Here is a 19,435-nt window from a genome sequence, read left to right as displayed (position 1 = left end):
CACAAGGGATCATGTTGGTGTGGAGTAAATCTGAAATGAGTTTGGTCCAAAGCTGGAGGCTTTAGGAAGCAGGAAAAAGGATGGATTTGGGAAGTTTGGGAAGGCAGCTTTTCCCACACGTGCGTGTGTTTGGGCTTTTGGAGATCAGACACGTATTCTGATCAAACAGAAAACAGGTGTGGGGTAATCAAAGCTGCTCCGGATGTGTGGCCGATGTTTGAGACCCACAAATGTTATGGACTAAATCAGAGACAGACCCGGATGACCTCGGGTCCAAAATGTCAGAGTTAAAGGTGGGGACACATGAATAATGGAATTTATCCAGATACTGTCACACCCTGACCATAGTTTGCTTTGTATGTTTCTATGTTTTGTTTGGTCAGGGTGTGATCTGAGTGGGCATTCTTTGTTGGATGTCTAGTTTGTCTGTTTCTGTGTTTGGCCTGATATGGTTCTCAATCAGAGGCAGGTGTTAGTCGTTGTGTCTGATTGGGAGCCATATTTAGGTATCCTGTTTTGTGTTGGGATTTGTGGGTGGTTGTTTCCTGTCTTTGTGTTTTCTGCACCAGTTAGGACTGTTTCGGTTTTGCCACATTTGTTATTTTGTATTTGAAGTGTTCAGTTTGTATTTATTATTAAATAAGATGAATACTCACCACGCTGCGCTTTGGTCCTCTCCTTCCCAGGAAGAAAGCCGTTACAGATACATATGCTGGACTTTCAGAGGGCTATTCACTGACAGTTGTTAAACGCGTGTGTGTGTGCGTGTGTACACCAGTATTGCTCCCACGACTTTCATGGTGGTAGTTTCTCTGCGTTTTTGGAGAGACTTTGCAGCAGGGTTTTCTGAACGTTTTCCTCAGATGTTTCAGGGATGAGGAACTTGAGGAAAAGGTCCCAGATACAGTAGACCAAGTGTCTGTACAGGGTAAGAGTCACAGGTTAAAGGTCAGGGGTCTCCCAGAAATCAACTCTCCAACATTTCCTCCAAAAGTATCCACCATTTAAGTATCGACAGTTACAGGTGGACATTTTAAGTTTGTTTAAAATGTTGAAAACTTCATCATTTGGGGCTTGCGAGTTTTACAATGGGCCAAATCACAACCTGATATTTCTGCAACAAAAAAAATTCCCCCATTCACATCAAGGCATGATTTAGGCGAAAGCATACAGCCGAAGAGGACCAAAACCTAAGCTCCTACGAGGTTCAACGAGCCAAATTACTTCAGCAATGGAATCCTTACAATTGGCCGTGTTCTTCGTTCCAGTGAAGAAAATTCCTGAGACAACTCTCGTGATTTTAACAGCATGTTTCAAACACTACAGGGACTTAGTTGAGTCGTAAATATATTATACTGTACCTTACGCACACACACCTTATTTGAACATTTCAATAAGAAGATTAGGGTGATGCATGCCGCTATAATCAAAACTGATGCATCTTAAGAACAAAGGGCTGGCAATGTATAAATCATCAGCTTGACCCAATGGAAACGTGTCTGGAAAGAGGTATATCATATGGAACACGCTATAAAGCTTGGCTGATGCCCACTGATTCACAACCAGCTCATCACTTAGCTTTAGAACCCTTTATCAACTCCTCATGCCATGTTCCTTCATAATCTATTGTAAGACCATGATGTCAGGCTCTTTAAATCATAGCCAGACAGACAGGCAAGTGACGTAGTGTATATGACTTTGTTTTTTGTGTGTGTGGTCACCTGTTTATGTAAGGGTTCTGCAGAGATTCCAGTGCAGTCTGCTGGCTTAGTCTGTATTTGTCCGAGCACAGCACTTCTGAGAGCAGATCTGTAAACACAGAAGAGTACAAATATAGAACTGAGAGGCCATATAGGACTCCACAGAGAAATCAGAACAGCCAAGGTCACCAAAAATATATTAACTAAAAACATAGCTAGTTGGATAAAGTAAGACCAGCAGTCCCTGAAATGGCTTCTTAGAAAAATCAATAATTAGTTTACAAAATTGAATTGTATTGCACATAAGCAATATAAACCACCGTAATACAAATTAATTGTATGTTTGCAGAGGTAGATAGGAATGAGCGAGTATGGGCCAGGGTTTTTTCCTGATCATTTGCTGTAATGGACCAAAGTTACAACCTAGTTTATTTTTCATGGTCAGGTCACAAGGTCAGGATAAACTCCTGGGTCCTGTTTATTTGTAATGTTCATAAAATAGTACATTTGAACGTAAAAACTAAAATGAGCTTTTCTTATTGAACATGTCCATAATCCCTCCTGGTTTCAGTCCATTTTCTTCCATTTGGTGCCTAATGAACATGAGCCTGCCTCTTCGTTATTAGTAATCACTTGCCTGGTAGTAGTTTCATGAGGCAGTGCATGGATTGCTGCTTGGTGTCCTCCTTCTGTTGGTGGCTGTGCGCCGGGGGGTGCTGGGCTGGTAGGCTGCCCCCATGCCACACCTCCTGCAGGACCCGCAGGGTACAGGTCAGGTTGGCCACGCTCACGTTAAGCCAACTGCAAGTGACAGACGACACACACATCAGGGATGTGATCAGGACAACATACTGTAGATATATTGAACAAAAATATAAACACATGTAAAGTGTTGGTCCCATTTTTCATGAGCTGAAATAAAAAATCCCAGAAATGTTCCATATGCATAAAAATCTTATTTCTCTTAGATTTTGTGTACAAATTTGTTTACATCCCTGATAGTGAGCATTTCTCATTTGCAGAGATCATCCATCCACCTGATAGGTGTTCCATATCAAGAAGATGATTAAACAGCATGGTCATTACACAGGTGCACCTTGTGCTGGGCACAATAAAAATGCAAATCTAAAATGTGCAGTTTTGTCACAACACAATGCCACAGATGTCTCAAGTTGAGGGACCATATAATTGGCATACTGACTGCAGGAATGTCCAACAGAGCCTTTGCCAGAGAATTAAATGTTAATTTCTCTACCATAATCCGCCTCCAATGTTGTTTTAAGAATTTGGCAGTACATCCAACAGGCCTCACAACCGCAGAACAAGCGTAACCACGCCAGCCCAGGAACTTCACATCCGTCATAAATGTCATCACAGTAACTTCAGTTGAAATATCAACTTACTAGTGATACACCGATACTACATTTAGGCCAATACCCGATATTTTACTTGACCCTTCCCCCCCAAAAATGATACCGATAACTGATATTATGCATAATTTATTCATTCTTGTACAGTTAAATACTTAACACACACGGACGCAGCGGTCTAAGGCACTGCATCTCAGTGCAAGAGGCGCCATTACAGTCCCTGTTTCGAATCCAGGCTGTATCACATCCGGCCGTGATTGGGAGTCCCATAGAGCAGCGCACAATTGGCCCAGTGTCGTCCGGGCCGTCATTGTAAATAAGAATTTGTTCTTAACTGACTTGCCTAGTTAAAGAAATGTTATATATATGTACAGTGGGGCAAAAAAGTATTTAGTCAGCCACCAATTGTGCAAGTTCTCCCACTTAAAAAGATGAGAGAGGCCTGTAATTTTCATCATAGGTACACTTCAACTATGACAGACAAAATGAGGAAAAAAATCCAGAAAATCACATTGTAGGATTTTTAATTAATTTATTTGCAAATTATGGTGGAAAATAAGTATTTGGTCACCTACAAACAAGACAGACCTGTAACTCTCTCGTCTTTTTAAGTGGGAGAACTTGCACAATTGGTGACTGACTAAATACTTGTTTTTTTTTGCCCCACTGTGTATATACACACACAAGTTATTTTGTTGGCATTTACATATGTCCCCATAACCAGTAAAACATCATCAAAACCTATTTCTTTCACTTACTTGCTGTGCTGTTTCGTTGTTCATTTGTTCAGTCATTTCATTTTCCACCAGGATTTCTATGGAACGCCATTTGGGTCTTTGTGTGTCAAAAAAGATACACGTCAAAAAACACAAAACAATCTGTTTCAGTAGCTAGTTAACTATATAGTTAGGTGTCATCATCTAAAATAACCCTAATTTATAGGACAGTTCTTATTTGATTAATGGTGGTCGGACCCATCTATGTGAAGATAGCCACAATAAGGATTAGCCACAATATTGGACTTTGCGGTTAACCTTCAAGATAAAAGTATGGCATAATTCTACTATTTGTATTCATTTGCATCACTGTCAATGACACTTTTATTTTGAAGGCAAACTGCAAATTCGACTAATCCTTATTGTGGCTAGCTTCACACATAACCCGGGCCGTTCGACCCTCACTAGCCAGATGAAGCTAGCTGGTTGCTTATATCGTTAGCTTTGGGCAACAGGGTTAAGTAACTGGCTAGCTAGTTATTTTCATGAACTGAAGTTCAATTTCAATTAGCCGAACAACAAGTGGCAACCTAGCTAATACTTACAAGGATTCCTAAATCATTGCTAAGAATAATGAAAATGACTGCAGTTTCTACTGGTCATTGTTTTCAGGCTGGTTGTATTGGTGCTAGCTAGGTACCATGCTAAAGCTAGCTAGCTACCCCAGAAGTTGCGGTCAAACAAATATTACCAACGCGGTATTGTAAACACATCGTTCGTGGCTGGTGTTTGCATACTTTTTTGGTACAACTTTGACAGTGCTACTGTATCTTTTTCTACACGAAAAGACCCAAACGATGTTCCATAGTATGAATGTCGTGAAGCTAATAGCAGTGGCACTATTACTGTGTAACTCCGATAGGGCAACATCTGAAAAATAGCGCACTTGGTAGTGTGTACCGGTGCTTGACCAGTCGGCGAAAGCCAACATCACCTACAACAGAGAACAGTTGATTGTCAAGGGCAATGAATTCCATTATCTTGGCTTTAATGGATGAAATTTCTCTATGAAATGTTGTTACTCTTTCAAATGACTGCTTGATCCACACAGCAGACATTGTGGGCTAGGTTAGGAATGCTGTGTTGCATGTGTAGCGCAAAATTTTACGTGGCATCATTACGTTATGTACCTACTTTATATACACGGTAGCTTTGACATCGGTTTTTAACATCGGCGTTAAACTAGACATCGGGCCAATACCGATGTTGGCATTTTTAGCTAATATCGGCCGATTCCGATATATTCACCGATATATCGTGCATCCCTACAATTTACTTCTGACAAGGTAAACCGTCCACTTCTAAATGAAGACGTGTGTATGACGATGCTGTCACATGGAAAGGACATTTTACGCCCAACAAGATTAAAACCTGTTTCGCAAAAAATACATTGAAGAGACAGTATGACACACACACAAACAATAGGGTCCACTCCACACTGACTTATAGCATAAAGGCACAGAACGCAACAATCCCCATCTACAGGTATTTTGAGCACAAGGTAAACGGCCGTACTACATTCCAATAGCCTTACAGAAATGCAGTAGATGGTATTAATCAACTAAACAAAAGTCGTCTAAAGAACGTGCCATGCTTGTAAAATGATCGGTGTGTTTACAGTCATACACACACAGGGAGAGAAGATTTGCTGTTGGTCTCTTGAGTAGGGCTTACGCAAACAGTGTACACAAAAATAGTTTGTATCCAGACTCTATTCAATTGGATGAGAGACTTGATCAAAATCAATGAATAACACTCTGCAGATGTTGCATAATACTGTAAAATCCACAAAAATATGGTTCATGGCACATTTCAAGGCCCTTAATTTAGTTATTTCATTACAGGTTTTTTCATTATACTGCTGAGGGACATGGACGGTTCTGAGAAAACATGGATCTTGTTTTTGTTTTGACTATCTTATACCCTGTCATTGTTAGTATGTTTCATAACAGCGAGGCTGGCTTACCAAACCAATACATGATGACATCTGTGTGGAACCACGATGTGGGACTGTGAGAAAATGTTACTATAAAAAAGCCTATGAAGGATTGCCTGCTAAGAACCTCTCTCAAGATTGATGTGAGCAATTATTATCTTTGCACATACAGTATGTTTTATGCCTTGGAGGGAGAGAGAAGATAAGTTCATATTAAAAATAGGTTCCAATGAGAGTCTACTTCGGAGTTCAACGAACAAATAACAATGACTAGGAGTTCTAATGAGAAAATACAACTTATAACACAAGTCAAATGGATTCCGTCCTAAAATGTGATGCATATTGAGCTCAATACTTGTGCTTGACTGAAGAAACTGCCATGTCTCACAGAGCAGCTATGAATTCTGGGAAGTGGACCGTGAATTTTTTTTGCCACGGATCTCCTACTCTTCATGCCTCTGAAGTTTACTCTGCTCATTAAAAACTCAGAATGTGGACAATGATGAGTGTCCGTTCAATGCCGCATACCAACCGGAGACAAGTGCATTAGCCTAAATAATGGTCGCTTACGACGACAGAGACGAGTCGAAAACACAAGCACATGAGCACAAGGTGCCGAGACCAAACATACTCTCTTCCAGACAAACATTTAAAAAGTGCTTTCTTTTTTCACTAATTTGGGGAAAATCTTTGGACTTTTCGGCAGATCCTTCTTAAAGCATTGGGAACCTCCCAAGTCTCCCCCGTCTATAATGTCCTGGGAGGGCTGGTCTGGTCTGGTCTGACATGCACGCGGCTGTGGTTTATGTCTTGGGGAAGCAGCAGTCACTCCAGCTCCTCCTACCCAGTCACTAGGGAGGTTTATAGCAGCCCGACTGCACTATTTCATCAGGAAACACGGAGGCCCTGGAAACACTCCCAGCAGGGCCTTGCACTCTTTGATACGCTGTGATGTCTTTCACAGTCAGCATCAGAGTAGGTCATGTTCACATTGAAATAACGTCGCCCTAACTTGGTGCACCCGGTGAAAGTCTTCTACTGTGAGTAACAATGTAGGGAAACCAACCTAAGAAGTAAGCCTACTAAAGAATGGTATGTTTCACAGTGGGCGATGTTGACTCTGGAAAAGATCAGGCATCTTGATATATCGATGAATGGCACCCGTGATTTCCCACCACCACATACTATCTAAATCCGTTATATTGTACAGTACATATTACAGTATCATTGATGAAAATTATGCAACACAAAGTGCAACAGCTAACCAGCCTCTCAGCATTAGCATCGGTGGATGGAATGCTGGCGTCTCTGGGATAACAAGAAGACAAAAGCTGCACTTTTGTCCAGACAAACCATTTAAGGGCTGTCGTTGGACCACAGCTAATGTAAGGTGATGGAACTAAAAAGCGAGTTGTTTGGAATCAACAGTAGTACATTTTCTTTCGTACTACTGACCCGGTGTTCAGTTTATGAAGTGCAGCCCATTTTGACTGGCAGCGGCTTTGACAGGGACACGCAGCATTAGCAGGGAATACATTTCTCCACCTCAGGAAGAATGGAAAAAAAGGGTTACTAAAGCTCTCCTGTAGCCAGCCATGTTTAAACAACCCCGTTTCAAAGGGCTTTGATTTCTTCTGACACTGCAAAAACATCAACATGATAACTATATTCCATTTGGAAAAGTGCCTAATTGACATGTGAAATTCGCTCGGAAAAAGTGACAGCCCGAGACGTGGTGCTGTTCGGGTAGGCAATGGAAAGGAGAGTGAGAAAGACAGTTAATTCATCGTCTGTGACAGACAGAGACGTGGTGTTGTTCGGGTAGGCAATGGAAAGGGGAGTGAGAAAGACAGTTAATTCATCGTCTGTGACAGAGACGTGGTGCTGTTCGGGTAGGCAATGGAAAGGGGAGTGAGAAAGACAGTTAATTCATCGTCTGTGACAGACAGAGACGTGGTGTTGTTCGGGTAGGCAATGGAAAGGGGAGTGAGAAAGACAGTTAATTCATCGTCTGTGACAGACAGAGACGTGGTGTTGTTCGGGTAGGCAATGGAAAGGGGAGTGAGAAAGACAGTTAATTCATTGTCTGTGACAGACAGAGACGTGGTGTTGTTCGGGTAGGCAATGGAAAGGGGAGTGAGAAAGACAGTTAATTCATCGTCTGTGACAGACAGAGACAGACCGTGATGCACATGCTGGGAAGAACCTCTTAATATCAGCAGATTTGGAGCATATTGGCTCTGCTAGTTGATTGTCATTTCTTCTCACTGGAGCCCTTGTTGGAACTCCCTAGCTGCTTCTAAGTGACATGATAGTTGAAGACGCAGTAGACCACTCTCTCACCTACATGTAATACCTTGATACACACAGGGTTGATGAAACGTATGGAAAGGCATCTTCTTGTTTTTTTATGTAGACCAGAGGTGTCAAACTCGTTCCATGGAGGGCCTAGTGTCTGCTTGTTTCTGTTCTTTTCCATTCAATTAAGACACAGACAACCATGTGAGGTGAGTTCCTTACTAATTAGTGACCTTAATTCATCAATCAAGTACAAGGGAGGAGCGAAAACCCGCAGACCATGGAATGAGTTTGACACATGTGACAGACGATTATCAAAATGGACTTAAGGATTTAGAAGTCCATCATGCATGAAAAATGCACTACAACACTTGAGAATGAAGAACCTGTGCTTAATTGTTAGGGATATTCTGCCATGACTGTGGGCTGCGAGCCTGTCAAACCAGTTTAAAATGTGAGGCCTGTCTGGGTTCAGGCTTTAACACTCATTCCATGTAAAACCCTCCGGTGCCAATCACATAAACTGTAGTTATTATTCTGAAACCTTGGGTGAAAATAACACAAGGACTTGGCACTCGGCAGCCAATGGTATAAACACTTTTTCAAACAATAATGTGGAGGAGGACATGAAAGTGTTTTTACAGAGCTCAAAGAAATGGGGGAAATGAAACGACTACTTTCTCTAAGGTCAGACTCCAGCACAGCTGAATTAGCGTCCTATTTTAAAAATAGACGTTGGATGAAACACCCCGTCCAAATCCTGCATCACACTTCAGTTTAAATTACGACAACGCTTAAATTGTCTCTATGACCTAAGCCATATCTGATACATTTCCACTTCACTCAAGATTCAAAATTGTGTTGAGTTAATTACCAGAACCAAAACATCCAACAAAAGTCAGAATGATGGATTTTAAGCATGGCAGGTGTTAGTGTATGCAGATGTACAGTGTAAGTGCACAGGGAAATATAGAAAAAAAGGCCAACTGCCAGTTGAATTCCGACAATGCTGGTGCCAAACAGAGCAAGATGCCTAGGCAGCCAAAAAGCTGAATTATATCAATCTATTTAGCTAGCAGAATAATCTAACTGTGAATAGAGGTCTGCAGCCAGCCTTTAAACAACTCATTACATGTTAACAGACTGTTCCACAAACCCAGAGGCACACTGGACTGAGACAAAGTGTTCCTCCTCAGTGCAACGTGTCCGCTTTAGCTCACAGTACTCATTTGCATCAACAATACTAAAGCCTGTCATACACAACAAGAGCATTTTTCTCCTCAACCACCTACAACAAGGTTCAGGGAAAGATTCCAAGGGACTTGAAGGGATATTTTGGGATTTTCACAATAAGCCTATCTATTTCCCCAGAGTAAGGTGAACTTGTGGATACCATTTTTATGTCTCTGCAGTCTCTGCATGCAGTTTGAAGGAAGTTTCTAACTAGCATTAGCACAATGACTTAAAGTATATGGGTATCTGCTAGCATGTTAGTAGATAGCGCAATGACTGGAAGTCTATGGGTAACACTAGTTAGCATTGGCTCACAAAACTACCTCTACCTTCCTTTATACTGAACACAGACGTAAAAATAGTATCCACGAGTTCAATCCCGAAGTTTCCCTGTAAGGGAGGACTTGTTTTTTTGTCAAAACTAAACACAACCACACGGATGTAATAAAGATTGAAAGACAAACAAATAAACACGTATTTACAATACAGTCGGTTACACGAGAGCGCCGTCTTTATCCGCCGGCTGCATCCCCAAAGTGGCTCCAGATGGGCTGTGCTGCAAACTCTGTCAGATGAGAGCTAGCCTCATGAATGAACATGGCCTTCAGGTACAGACCAACAACACTGGCTGGAGAGGAGGACAGCTGGGGTTATTTCTGACCAAAGGGACCACCATATCGTGCAACAACAAAATGAATGCTACTCCTCTGTCCAAAGACAATTGAAAATTGTATGGCTAGGCCACCGCTAACTGCCAATCACCTGAAACACTATGCCATTCTCCATGTATCAGAGCGCTAATGACACATCCACAAAACGTCTATTTGGAACTTTAACCATAAACAAAAAGAAACAATTTAGGATCTTGAGATAGGATAAAAAGGAACAGAAATGTCTTCTGATAGACGGATGTCATCTCATCTGCGTGATGCCTTCCTTCCTCAACACCGGTAAAACCACCTCTACTTGAGTCAGAGGCACTGCGGCTTCATTCTCTCTGATAACATCTCTGCACATCGATGTGAAGCCAAGACATTGTTTACTCTGGGTCTCAAAACCACCTCTACTTCAGTAAGAGGCGCTGCGGCTGCATTTGAACCCCGATAACATCTCTGCACATCGATGTGAAGCCAAGACATTTTTACTCTGGGTCTCAATTAGTCTCGGCCCTCAAGGCCAAGGGCTACATCAGAAGTTTGTGTAAAGTACGAGAGGAGAAATCTCAGGCTTAATCAAAGTCAAGCCAGAGTTTACATCTCTGAAGAGGAGAACATTGGGCAGATGGCCTGTGAGCAATAAGGTGCATCATCGAGGGGCTCTTGAGAGGTCTGTCTGTCGAGTCCTGGTGGATGTCTGCTGTGAGGAAAGTCCTTAACTGTCTGTGTGTCCAGAGCCTGGGGGGGTGAGAGAGAGTGAAAGAGACAGATGGACATAGAGAGAGGCAAAGCTAAGGCTGATAGTTCTGTGTGAAGATGGGTGTGTGGGACAGGGGCACCAGAAGGCATCATTTCCAACTTATAAACAGCCAGGATGTTGCCCCCCACCCCCACTATAAAAAAGCTGTGTCTTCTTCACTTGAGAGCTCTCAGGAAAGAGCACACATTTTTTCTTATGACCCAACGTCTTGAATGTCAATAAATTGGAAAGGACTTACAGGAATCTGCCACTGAATGAGGCTGAATGACTCATGTTAATTACAGGCCCAGCAGAACCTCATAAGGGATAGAGGTTGGGGGCTGACAAATAATGACACAGCAGAGTGGGGGCTATTCAGTGGCAGTGCTGGGGCCTGTGGCGCCATTATGAACAGTGTCTTTAGCACTGCAGGCATACTATAGACACACACTACTGGGTTCACTGCAGCTCCCACAAAAGGGGCTGGGGGGGCAATACTATGAATCTCCTCTGGATCCGACAATGCCTTGGAGGGAGACTCATGAGACTGTTAAAAACCAGGGATGAATATTGTGTGTGAAGTTCTGTGAACACGTGTGGTGGCACATTGGCCTGCCGGCAAAGTGTGCTCATCAGAGGGAGACTGATAGCTTGGTGACCACCTAAAATAACCTCTATTGACCTCAACAGAACACACTATGCTGTGCTTCTATGTAGGTCTATTAGGCAAGCTTCAAATTGCGTTCAATCTGAATTGTGTAGTAGAGACAGTGAGAGCATTTGATTCAAACTCACACAATGCTATCCAAAATCCCGTAACAATCTCCCTCTGTTCTTTGCACACAAGTGGTCAAGAGAGGTTAGAAGACCAAATGAACAAGAAAAAGATGGTAGAACAACATGCTAATAAAGATTCAGAAGCCTTTGTAAATTACTTTCATTACAGAACCATAGACTATAAATTGATGGTTCTGGCTATTAAAATACTATAGTCATCTTGTTGCCAGAGTTCTTTAAGTTTCTTAAATAGATTATAATGGCAGTCTCCACTGTGATTGTTCATGGAATGCACTTCCAGAGTTGATATTAAAATAACCATGAGCCAGACTTGAGCTGTGCTTACAGGGAACCACCAAGAGTGGGAAGCCATTTGGATGGGACAAAATTAGTAGTTGGCCAAATAAGCCAATGTTTTTGTTATGAAGTGTTAATAACACATGATAATCAAGCCCCACTCAATACAGCCAACTTCCTGGTAAGAACGGAGGAGTGTGATCGTCTGGGGTGCATTTCTCTTCAAATAGATCCATCTCCACTGTGGTCTTTATTCTGAAAACCTTGTATGGTGTCTGGTGTCCTAATCATTCTGGCATGCCTGGGTATGTGAGGAGAGCGCCGCATCAGAGAGCTAGTGCTTCTCATACCTGGGTTCAAATAGTATTTGAAATATTGCAAATACGTTGACTGTTTTCTTAAACCTGCCTGGAATGTGCCAGATGGGTGGGGTTTGCACTCTCAGGACTATTTCATTGGTCCCATTCCGCCAGGCGAGCTCAATCAAACATGGCTTACGTATTGGAAAGATTTCAAATACTATTTGAATGCAGGTCTTGTGCTAACACGTTCCACTGAAACCTCTGCTGAGCCGGTTAGCATCCAAAAGGTGTCTGGCAGACTGAGACCTCCAGACAGCCTCCAGACTCCAGGCAGATTTTGGATTTTGATGGGAATTAATTGTTGGTCCCCAAAAAGTCCTCACAAATATAGTAAGACATAGCTGTGTGTGTGTGCGTGTGCGTGCATGTCGTTGGCTGTTTTTATTGGGAGTATCGTGGTGCCTCATTCCACCGGCTGGTCAAAACACTGACATCTGACGTTACCAAACCAGATCACGTGTGTGGCTGGGGCAGGTTTGCAGAAAGGCTGATTTCACAGTCTAGTGCATCGCATCCAGGACAGTAAGAGGCCATGTATTTATCCAGCGTCCATCTCAAAATCGCCCTTTTCCTGCTAATTGTCCTCTTTGATTCACTTGCGTATACGGCAGACTCCCTTGAACAAATTTCTGGTGACAAATGACATGTAATTCTATACCAACGATTGTGGTCTGGAGAACTATGGCATTATAGCTACCATTAGAAGCACCAGAATAATTCTCATTACAGTCCATCTAAAATATACTACTAAATTACTAAGAAATGGCATAAAGTTGATAAAGATTGGATACTGCTACAGTATGGGGTGAAAATCAAAGAAAGTATAAGGAAAAAGTTATACACCTAACATTCCAATAGGTGCCAAGCCAGTACCCAAATCCTAACACTCAATTACCATACATGGATCGGATGAGTTACTTTGCCAATAGCTTGTTTCATCGTTTTCATTTGCAAACTCTTCACTGCCATAGATATTAGTAAACGAGAGTGATTGAATATATGCAGCCTATGAGACGGTTATAGAAGACATAGTAGCAGACCAGTCAGTCTGGGTGGAATACGTCTCTCACACGAGAAATGAGAGGTGGAATCTGCCAGACAGTATTCCTCTCTGTTAGTAATTACTCTTGTGGGTTGGGGCTTGCCAGGAAAGAGCAATTTACGGCAGCAGGTGACATGTCATCCTGAAAAGAAAATCACCCGGCAGAATTTCCTTGCGGTCGGAGCGGCACACGACGAGAAGAATACCAGGAGCCATGAGCAACCGCCAGCCCATGATAAGCATGGACCGAGAGGGAGAAAGGGTGATGGAGAGGAGCTGTACTCGCCAAAATCACACCCTTACGAAAAAAGATTGCTGTCAGACTGCATTGCAGTCGGAGTGTAGTATAACTGCAGTTACAGTGCAGTATAAATACAGTTAAACAGCGTCTATAATACCACAGTCGACTGCAGTTACTGCACTTTTACTGAGGTTTCAAAACTGCAATCTTTTTTAGTAATAAATAGTACCTCAAAGCTCAGCAGACAACTATAATCAAATCCAAGATGTTAACCTCTCTGGGGTAGGGGTCAGTATTTTGACATCCGGATGAAAAGCGTGCCCAAAGTAAACTGCCTGTTACTCAGGCCCAGAAGCTAGGATATTTATATAATTGGTAGATTTGGACAGAAAACACTCTAAAGTTTCTAAAACTGTTAAAATAATGTCTGTGAGTATAACAGAACTAACTTGGCAGTCGAAACCCAGAGGACAAACCATCCCAAGAAACAATTTTTTCAGCTTACCATTTTTTTCAATGACTATTACTTAAATTACAAGTCCAAATCCGCCCAGATTGCAGTTCCTAGGGCTTCCACTAGATGTCAACAGTCTTTAGAAACAGTTTCAGGCTGTTTTTTTTTTTTAAATGACCCAGAAATTGTAGTTTTTCTGGGTGGCTCCCATTTTGGCTGTAGTGTTTCCAAGCACATGGAAAGCGTTCTTTGGTATTTTTCTCCGGTAAAGACAATAATGATTCTCTGTCTTAAATTTTTGCGTTTATTTGCGTATTAGGATACCTAAGGTTTGATTATAAATGCTGTTTGAATTGTTTGGAAAAGTTTATTGGTAACGTTTGGGATTCATTTTCTATGCATTTTGATGGAGGGAAAATGGGTGGATTATTGACTGAAGCGCACCAACAAAACTAAGTTTTTATGTATATAAAGAATGACATTATCGAACAAAAGGACAATTTGTGATGTAACTGGGACCTTTTGGAGTGCCAAAACAAGAAGAAGGTAAGGCATATTTTATATCGCTATTTCTGACTTTTGTGTCGCACCTGCCTGTTTGAAATATGATTTTCATGTTATTGTATGTGGGGCGCTGTCCTCAATGGCTTTCGCCGTAAAGCCTTTTTGAAATCTGACATGGCGGCTGGATTAACAAGAAGTTAAGCTTTATTTTGATGTATAACACATATATTTTCAAGAATGTAAAATATTTGAATTGAGTATTTTTGAATTTTGCGCTCTGCAATTACACTGGATGTTGGCCAGGTGGGACGCTACCGTCCCACCTACCATAGAAAAATGTATCAACCCGAGTGACATTTTCAGAAACATAGCCTAATCAAACTGTCAGGCTATAAACACTTTATGGCAGGGCAACTATAAATACAGTGCATTCGGAAAGTATTCAGACCCCTTGACTTTTTCCACATTTTATTAGGTTACAGTCTTATTCTAAAATGGATTTAAAAAACATTATCATCCATCTACACACAATATCCCATAATGACAAAGCAAACACAGGTTTAGACATTTTTGCAAATTTGTATAAAAATATCACATTTACAAAAGTGTTCAGACCCATTACTCAGTACTTTGTTGAAGTACCTTTGGCAGCAATTACAGCCTCAAGTCTTCTTGGGTATGACGCTACAAACTTGGCACACCTGTTTTGGGGGAGTTTTTCCCATTCTTCTCTGCAGATCCTCTCAAGCTCTGTTAGGTTGGATGCTGCACAGCTTTTTTCAGGTCTCTCCAGAGATGTTAGATCGGGTTCAAGTCCGGACTCTGGCTTGGCCACTCAAGGACATTCAGAGACTTATCCCGAAGCCACTCCTGCATTGTCTTGGCTGTGTGCTTAGGGTCATTGTCCTGTTGGAAGGTGATGCTGCCACCACCATACTTCAACGTAGGGACGGTGCCAGGTTTCCTCCAGATGTGACACTTGGCTTTCAGGACAAATAGTTCAATATTGGTTTCATCAGACCAGAGAATCTTGTTTCTCATGGTCTGGTAGTCTTTTAGGTGCCTTTTGGCAAACTCCAGCTCTAGGAAGAGTCTTAGTAGTTCCAAACTTCTTCCATTTAAGAATAATGGAGGCCACTGTGTTCTTGGGGACCTTCAATGCTGCAGGAATGTTTTGGTACCCTTTCCCAGATCTGTGCCTCGATACAATCCTGTCTCAGAGCTCTACGGACAATTCCTTCAACCTCATACCTTGGCTCTTTCACTGACACTGTCAACTGTGGGACATTACATAGACAGGTGTGTGTCTTTCCAAATCATGTCCAATCAATTATACTTACCACAGGTGGACTCCAATCAAGTTATAGAAACATCTCAAGGATGATGAATGGAAACAAGATGCACCTGAGCTCAATTTCGAGTATCATAGCAAAGGGTCTGAATACTTAAGTAAATAAGGTATCTGTTTTTTTAGCTTTAATAAATTACCAACATTTTCTAATAAGCTGTTTTTTGCCCTAGCACGACACAGCTGATTCAAATTACCAACTCACCATCATCAAGCTTTGATTATTTGAATCAGCTGTGTAATGCTAGGGCAAAACCAAAACATGCACCCAGGGGGGCCCAGGGGAGATTATGGGAAACCCTGGCTTAACCTACTGAGGTAATCCACCATTTCAATACACATGGCTCTCTTTTACTGAGCTTTAACTAACACATTGTTGTACATCGTAACTCAGATGAAATACCAGTGAAGGCAATTACAATCAGTGCCCAGAGGCGCCCCAATCAAAATACCTTAAACTTAGGAATTTAACTAATTTATTCAACAGTTAAAGGGAATATAGATTGAATACTTGGCCGGGAATCAGTAATGATGAATACTGGTGACTAGTCAGGCTAGTATGCATAAAAGACTGTCAAGTTGGGCCCGAAACTATTCACGTGTTGTTGACATTGGGCTGCATTGCTTTTAGCTGAACACTACTATTTTTGGTCAAAGGAGCATTGATAGGACCTCCATTTGAACTAACATTACCAAACAACTTTTCTGAACCCGAAGGTCACAGAACTATGGCTCTGGTTTGTTGTAACAGAGCACGTCGTCCCCATGCAGCTCAGTTGGAAGAAAAAGGATAGCTGAAGTGTGAACAGAGGCATTAGCCTACCGCTGACTTCATGTCACTGACTGTTTATGACAAGTGCGTTTATCGCTTATCAGGGCTAATTTTACCCAGCCACAGATCGTGTTGCTGGTTGTGCACTTTTCAGGAATCAAACAATATCTCCCCTGGACCCTTTTGGGCTGACCGTGTTGACCAGAGTTGACTCCATTATGTCCTTGATGTCCAATGTCAGGACCACAGGGGTGAATGCCACTAAATGGTCCAGCTTAATAAAGGGATACATCACTCAAATTAGAAAATGACAATGGCATATTTGTTTCCTGACGCTGAAAGAAGGACGAGATGAGACCGCAATCCACACTTTGGATTTGCTTACCTAGCCATTGTCCCCAACAGCTAACTTTCGCACTTTTGAACCAAAAACCAACAGAAGTCAATATGTTCGATATAAGTGTGTTTTAAATTTCAAGTATCCTCCAGACACAGCTAGCTGACTGCACTAGGGGGAATACAGTTTTGATAGAACAATGCATTTCATAACGTTTGCTTTGGCAGAAAAAAAACTCACCAAGACCTGATCCTTGCCTGGCAGATCACTAGAACCCATAGAGGGTGTCCGTACACTTTCCTCCAGCCAAGATGTTAAGCAGTGGTGGGTGACTTGATTGCAACATAGTCACGAGGAACCTTCCCTCCATCAATGGCCTTCCCATTGGGTACTAGTTCAACACTGATATTGCTCATTATTTTGGTCTCATTCTGATCACACCGTTGAAGAGGATGCCATGTTACAACAGGCTGTTCAGGAGGTCACACCTCCTCAACAGAACAACGAGTGATAGGGTTACATAACAGGGCTCTTTTCCATCCCTGCTATGCCAAATCTGCTGGAAACGAATGGCCTGACCCCCAGTGCAGTGGACTCAAACAAAAGCTGGGCGCCTGCAATGGGGTCTTCCTCCACCGCTCCTTCACAGCTGGGTGAACAACTCATAACTCACAGAGTACGAAGAACAGAAAGACCCTCTGTGCAATGAAAATAACCAGCACCACTGTTAGAAACCACCATCTCGAAGGGAAGTCTATTTTGGGGCCAATCATTTAGGCTGAACAGCTGAACTCGTCCTGGCTGTCAATGAAAAGCTTTCACCATTAAAGAACAACAAAGCCTCATACTTTGTTAACTCCTGATGAAAAAAAATCAGCTTTGACACCTCCCCAAAAAGACGACGGCTAATGAAACATTTTAGTTGAGAGGAAGAAAAAGTGTGTCTTCTGGGACAAGGCGGAATCCAAGCCAGGACATCAACAGAAAAACATTGCCATGAAACAGCTGGTGTTTTTTTAAGTTCTCAATAAAAATAATTCAAACAAACTATTGGGTAACAGTAATACACATCTGTAACGTTTCGGGCCTGTCCACCATTCTTCATTCCATCGTTCCTCTCCGAAAATGGATGTTGGCTGTGGATTCAACATGGCGGGGAGCCCTGCTGTACACTACAGTGCAAATGACCCATTTGACATGGTTAAACATCTCACCGCATGGATCTGCTCCACACATGGCAGCAGAGCTGGAGAGCCGGGCTGTACAAGCTGTGCTCAGACTCGTCCTCAGCAGAGTGCAGACACTGTCTTTAAAGGCAGGAGGAGGGAGTGGAATAAGAAGGCCAGGCTGAGTCGAAGACGCATAAACAAGTAGAGCCGGATCCAGAAATATATAGATGCAATTAGCCTACCGAAATGATCATATTTGTCTCTAGCGCTGCATTGTGTCATTGTGAAAATAAGGGCACTTAAACGTGTCTTTTCCAATTGAACAAATAAGAGAATGCAGTGTGATCATTATAATGTGTGAGTGTGTGTTTAGCGTGTTGAAAATACACCAACACTGCTATTTTAAAGTTATCATTACATATTAGGCCAACGACATCGTTAAATCTGGAAGTCTGACCAGAGAGTTCAAAGGCTCATTGCATCCCTGAACATGTGCGGTCATTGCTAAATTAAGCAGAGACTGAAACTCCTTTAATTAAAGCCAAACCACATGCTATCACCGTGGCTGAAAGCAAAGCTCCACGGCTGCAGTGCCACGGCTGGTCCCAGGGCAGATATTAACAACGGCTAAAGGGAAAAGGGGAGAGGGGGGACGCTCCCGTTGACAAGTTTAAAACGCACAGTCTACACTTCCTTCATCAAGTTGTCATCGGGCTCCGAGGCCCCCGGCTCACATTGTTTATGAAAAGTATTCATATTCCAATCAAGGAATAAAAATAAAGAATTGTGTCATTGCACGACAGGTGCAGCGAGGCAGAGGGGGAGGGAGGGGAGGAGAGCGAAGCTCAACAGGGTTAAAGATGTGAAACGTACAGCAGAGCGATTAGCCGCCACACCTCCACCACGAACAAGTGCTCCATTCAAAGCCCTGAGAAAGAAGGTAGTGTGCTGACGGACTTGTATGGTATTTCAGGTGCTACTCCAGCAGGGAACACCTGTACTTTGTCTATTCTGTCAAGGGTCATACTTGGCTTGCTGGTGATGCTGTCGATGCATTACCCAAATACTGAATGACGTAATTTCTGGACTTGGGAGAGCAAATGTTCCACACTGGAATATGTTATCAACTATGCTCAGCTCAGGCAAAAGGTTGCACCGAAGTTAAGCTACTTCATCCAACTTGACTACTAGGAGGTTTAATCATCACTTCTTTAATCACTGTTATGTCATGGCCAATAAGACTGACATTCAATGCTGGGACAACAGTCCCGTGTCTCACAAACTAAACTAAAACTACAGGTGTCAGAAGTGGGATCCAGAAAGACCAAAAAGAGGAAACTATAATTTTATTGAACTGACAAGACAGGGGCTAAAGGGTGGAAATGAAATAGAATGGGAAAACAGTACAAGCGATATGATGCAAA

The 19,435-nt window shown here is 42.3% G+C and overlaps 1 protein-coding gene across 4 annotated transcripts in view; it reads right to left on the bottom strand.

Moving 5' to 3' along the window:
- Positions 1-442: 442 nt before the first annotated feature.
- LOC112266099 (sorting nexin-19-like) overlaps positions 443-19,435 on the bottom strand; it is a 36,630-nt gene continuing 17,637 nt past the window's right edge. For all 4 annotated transcript variants that reach the window (XM_042296076.1, XM_042296075.1, XM_042296077.1 and 1 more), the window contains 3 exons: positions 2,338-2,501; positions 1,722-1,809; positions 443-919 (listed from right to left, as the gene is read on the bottom strand). In XM_042296076.1, the coding sequence (XP_042152010.1) occupies positions 796-919; positions 1,722-1,809; positions 2,338-2,501 (376 nt within the window). In that variant the 3' untranslated portion in view covers positions 443-795. The remainder of the gene's footprint in view (positions 920-1,721; positions 1,810-2,337; positions 2,502-19,435) is intronic.

This window comes from Oncorhynchus tshawytscha, linkage group LG13 (assembly GCF_018296145.1).
Source record: "Oncorhynchus tshawytscha isolate Ot180627B linkage group LG13, Otsh_v2.0, whole genome shotgun sequence".
NCBI classification, from domain to species: Eukaryota; Metazoa; Chordata; class Actinopteri; order Salmoniformes; family Salmonidae; genus Oncorhynchus; species Oncorhynchus tshawytscha.
The sequence above is the reverse complement of the archived record's forward strand: the minus strand, read 5'-3'. Positions and strand labels throughout refer to the sequence as shown.